At 34.3% G+C, this 4,759-nt stretch overlaps 1 protein-coding gene across 1 annotated transcript; it reads right to left on the bottom strand.

Annotated features, from left to right (window-relative positions):
- Positions 1-418: 418 nt before the first annotated feature.
- On the bottom strand, positions 419-3,305 carry LOC116351217. Its single transcript, XM_031783298.1, has 2 exons — positions 1,961-3,305; positions 419-1,864 (listed from the first exon to the last, which is right to left on the bottom strand). The coding sequence occupies exons 1-2, from the start codon at positions 3,282-3,284 to the stop codon at positions 480-482; spliced, it is 2,709 nt and encodes a 902-aa protein (XP_031639158.1). The 5' UTR covers positions 3,285-3,305; the 3' UTR covers positions 419-479.
- Positions 3,306-4,759: the final 1,454 nt, after the last annotated feature.

Raw genomic sequence — 4,759 nt, 5'->3', positions numbered from 1 at the left:
TTACGGAAGAATTGACAACTACGGAAAAGTTTTATGTTTATCAAACAAAGATTTCAATGAAATTTGTGGAAAATTGCGACGTGTATGCGACAACTTGCATGTTCCGACTCAATCATTGAGTGAAATGTTGAAATTAATTTCTAAATTACGGAGCGGTGGCTACATTGAGGAATCGTTATAAGAATAAAATATATATTGAAAATTGTAACAAATCATGAAAACAGATAAATAAAACAAACACGGTAATTTTTCTACAAAAAAACAAATCTTTTTATTTCATATTTATGTGTATATAAGTATATATATTATAATATACAAAGCAATCATATAAGTTCGATTTGAAACCATTTTAATTTGAATTATACAGAAACTTTCATAATTTTACTTTTTTTATGAAAATCAATGAAAAATGTCTCATTTTTGTATATTAATTACTATTTTTGCTTAAAATTATATGAAAATTCTCGTTTCACCTCACATTAATTTTTCTCAATTCCACTAATTTCATGATGGCCCCAAGCTAGTGTATTAATACCATTCGAACGAATAAGGTAACGCTTATCGTCGAACGGATTTAAGGCAATTTTTTTCTGTTTAATTGTGAATATTCGATGTGATTTCGAGCGAAGGTTATGCTGTTCACGTGAAATATTACAATTTTTCTCGATACAGTCAACATAATCGCTAAATGCAATTCTACGTTTCACTATATTCTTTTTGATACCCTTAGACTTTTTAATAACTTTAGATTTTTTATCGATGTTACAATTCTTTTCGATGCAGTCAACATAGTCACTATCTGTTATAACGCGAGGTGCGACAGATCTTTCTGGACATTCACACTTTCTCATTTTAACTGTAAACGGTAGTACAGCGTAGCATTTTGCGCGTAGACCGACAAATTCTGCTAAAATCTCTCCGTTTAATTCGTCTTTAAAAAGACCGGGCACTTTTTTATTCCTTTGAGGCATTTTGAAAACATTCTTCTCCGGATAATCGCTTGTATCGTAGCGATCCAAATGTTGCTTCATATCATTGTAGAAATCATCCGTTTGAATTGAAAGTATGAAAGAGTCGGTGTCTGTATAGGCAACCGTACAATTTTTTACATATTCAGGTTTTAAAAAGTCGTACAGAAAACTGTACATCGTTATTTTCGATATGTCTAAGATGGACATACCGATAATTATTGGTTTATTCATTTTAATATGTGTTTTTTGTAACTCAATTACTGCTAAATCTTCATCGATAATTTTGAATTTCTTGAAATTTGGTCGAGCAATTAACATGCCTGCACCACATCGCCCACCCCACTTGTTGACAAGTTTGATATCTGCACGTAAACGCAGATTCTCCATCGTTTTACCAAAAACGGAGTTTATCATATATTTAAAAAACGACTTTTCAAAGTCGTTGGTAGCTTGCGTACGTAGCTTTGTGTTAACATCGATGTAGGGCTTTAGCCAGCAATTTTGTTCGAATTTAAGTACTCGATGTACTTTTTTCAACACTAGACCGTGTTGTAATGCTAATTTGAGCATGCGATAATGAATGATATAATTTTCTTTATCGTATAACGTTAACAATAATTTATCGATTTTATTCGGTTTTATGCCGATAATATCGAACACTTCTTGCGGAAGCGTTCGCTTTTCAGCACAAAATGGAAAATCATTATGTGTAGCATGTAAATTTTTTGGATATTGTAGATCCACCTCAAAGATATAACCATATTCCGAATCGTCAGCTAATTTAGCTATTTTATCTGCATTCGAAAAAGATGTCTTTACAATGTTGTCATCAATCCATTTGAAATCTCTCAGCGGTAATGGCTGCGACATTGCGTGTCCATACAGATTATTTGCTATCAATGTGGATGAAAAAAACAAAATTAGATTATAAATTATCATGAAATTGATTAAAGATAGACTGGACGAGTGGATGAGTGAACGAAATTTACCATCTAAATACATTAAATAATTTGACGGTTTCTCATCATTGTATACATCTCCCATATATTTATTGTTGGCTTTAACTTGACGTTTACTGCACTGACTTATGCCACCGCGAATTCCACGTTCGATGAACAGCAACATTTCCACATCAGATAACAGTTCAATTCTCACTCCGGTATATTTGAGCATGGCATCCCACGAAAGACCTGGAGCTGTATAGTAGTTTGCAGGATCCAAACTATAAATTGTATGGCATGTATTTCGGAAATTTTCAAATACGTCGGCCAACAGTAGCACATCTGTCTTTAGATACAGTTCAGAATAGTCTCCGAGCGTTTTACAGTTGAACTTCCGCCAGATATCGTGAGCAAATTGGTAATCGTCATCCGATATTCCTTCTCCACTAAGTTTGCTGTAAAAATATGCTTTTGATGGTAGATTTGTCTCCTTCAGCTGTTCCATACCGCTCACATATTCATAAGGAAAAACTCCTTTACGTTCAAGCATAGCGATTTGTTCTGGTGTGTAGCCATTTTTCTCAGATTCATTATACAATATTTGTTTTTTATCTGCTGGTAGTAGTGATGCTAATTCAGCTAGAGATGTAGGCATGAATCGACATGAATCAATGAATTTAAATTTTACGTTTTCTCTCGTATTGAGCCCACGTGTGCTCCCTGTCACTACTTTCGTGAAAGCGATGTATTGTTCCGCATTAGCTGGAATAATTGAAACATCTCCATTTATAATATTATTTGCTGCCAACTCTTTTATAAATAAATGTGAGTCGTAACCCGACAAATTGTGCATAATAACGGGTATAATGTGGCTATCTTGGAACTGTAAGTTGCATGATTGATGGGCTGGACCTCTATATCGGCCGGTGAGATGGCAGTGATCATGTACTCTAATATCATTTGCTCCAAAAATATCACCACAAATTGCACATAATGCATTTGGATCGTGGAATGCATGTCTCTCAACTTTAGTTAACGGTAGCATTGTTGTGTTTTCATCAAATAGCCTTGCAACTCCATGAGCGATTTCCTTCAATTCTGTGATGAACCATTCGACGCTATCGGTACGATTGCCGCTACTTCGGTAATATGAAAATGAATCGTCAAATTCACATTTAAAGTAATATCCAACGCTGTACATATGATGCTGCTGATATGCGGTAGTTGCACATTCCTCACTAAATATGCGTTTTTGATATTCCATGCTGAGCTCCTTCAGATACGCTTCAGTATCAGCGTAAACAACAAATGGTGCTTTCAGCTGATGTTTATAGTTGTTAAATTTCATCCATTTCCATGTTTGATCGGGCATTTCAATGCTACACTCGTTTGTACATTTTGCAGTATGTTTCAATAATTTTTCATTTGTATCATAAAATATTAGACAGCGATCGCAAATGTAATTTTGAGATTTATGTTTACTCAGCTGACTTCTGACAAGACGGCTTAAGGTCCATTTTCCAAGGCGGCGATTACAATCGTGTACGATTTCAAATCGTTGGCCAAAATCGTTAACGATTGAGATCAATGGTTTTTTTGACGCCAAAATCGTGAACGATTTATTATTTGTGGTTTTTTGACGCCCGATTTGAAAAAAAAATCGTGGACGATTGCAATCGTCGCCTTGGAAAATGCACCTTTAAATTTTTTATCCAACAATAATGAGTACGAATTGAATCATTATCGCAGATCTCCTTAATTATGTTGGAAGTGCTAGCTGTTTTAAAATTTCTTTCCTCAGTTTTATTAACACTTTCTCCATCTTTGATTAGAAGCAAATGAATGTGATGCTGCTTAACTTCATTACTCACACGTAATGGACATATACGACCCTCATTTTCATCATCGTAATAGTATAAATTTATTGATATACTGTCATTTTGTCGAACAAATTTGTCGATTTGATTCAAGCGAACGGGAAAATCGATTCCATCAAAATTTAGTTCGTTTTTATATTGATAATAATGATGAATGCGCTCTGAATTATTTGCTACTGGATGTAAAGCAGATAAAATAGCCCATTTGAAGCACATTTCATCATGTTGATTTTGTACGTTGATAATTGCATTTTTATATCGTAGTTTTTCAGGTGTTTGAATATATGATGAACCTTGTAATGGGTTGTATAGGTTAACGTGAACATTCAACTCGATTATGCGGACGAGCGTAAATCCGGAACCGCGGAATGTAACTTGTTCTGCACTTTCAACTATTTTTTGAACGATTTGTTCTCGAAAATGTTTATGTAGGTTCACGCTTAAATCAAGCTTACATGTGGGCGTTGGGAGATATACAGTCTCTTTCTGCGTTAACTCACTATGATTGCCGCCAGTATCATCATCATGGTTAGAATCATTATGTTCATCTGTGTTTACAATTTTTTTTTCAAACTCTGCTACGAATACAGCCATTGTCTTCACGTTTATAAAATTTTCAATATTTTTCGTAAGTTCCAAGTAATATATATGGAAGGCATCGTTTAAAAATATTTCAATATCGATATGCCCATTGTTTACAATAGCGAATGTGTTAATTCGTCTATTAAATGCATTTTCACGTACTTGTAGCTCAACACTAGGGACATCTTCAATTGCATTAGAGGACGGTGACATCATTGTTACTCACATCGATATTAAGGTTTTTTCACGGGCGTAATTCCATTTTGGTATATCAATATGAACCGTTCCTTTCGGAACGCACCGAACAAAAATTACAATTCGATTGATCTAGTTGTATCACCAGATGTTTGTTATTTAAATATAATAGAACCGTAAATCGAACTGTTTG

This window comes from Contarinia nasturtii, unplaced genomic scaffold (genome assembly GCF_009176525.2).
Source record: "Contarinia nasturtii isolate CC-2019 unplaced genomic scaffold, AAFC_CNas_1.1 Cnas_scaffold_4920, whole genome shotgun sequence".
Classification (NCBI taxonomy): Eukaryota; Metazoa; Arthropoda; class Insecta; order Diptera; family Cecidomyiidae; genus Contarinia; species Contarinia nasturtii.
Note: the sequence above shows the minus strand (reverse complement) of the source record. Positions and strands in the feature narration are given on the sequence as shown.

Coding starts and splice junctions, on each gene's coding strand:
- LOC116351217 (XM_031783298.1), bottom strand. CDS start 3,284: ATGCCCGATCAAACATGGAAATGGATGAAATTTAACAACTATAAACAT. Junction 1,865..1,960: donor TTATTTAATGTATTTAGATG/GTAAATTTCGTT, acceptor CCACATTGATAG/CAAATAATCTGTATGGACAC.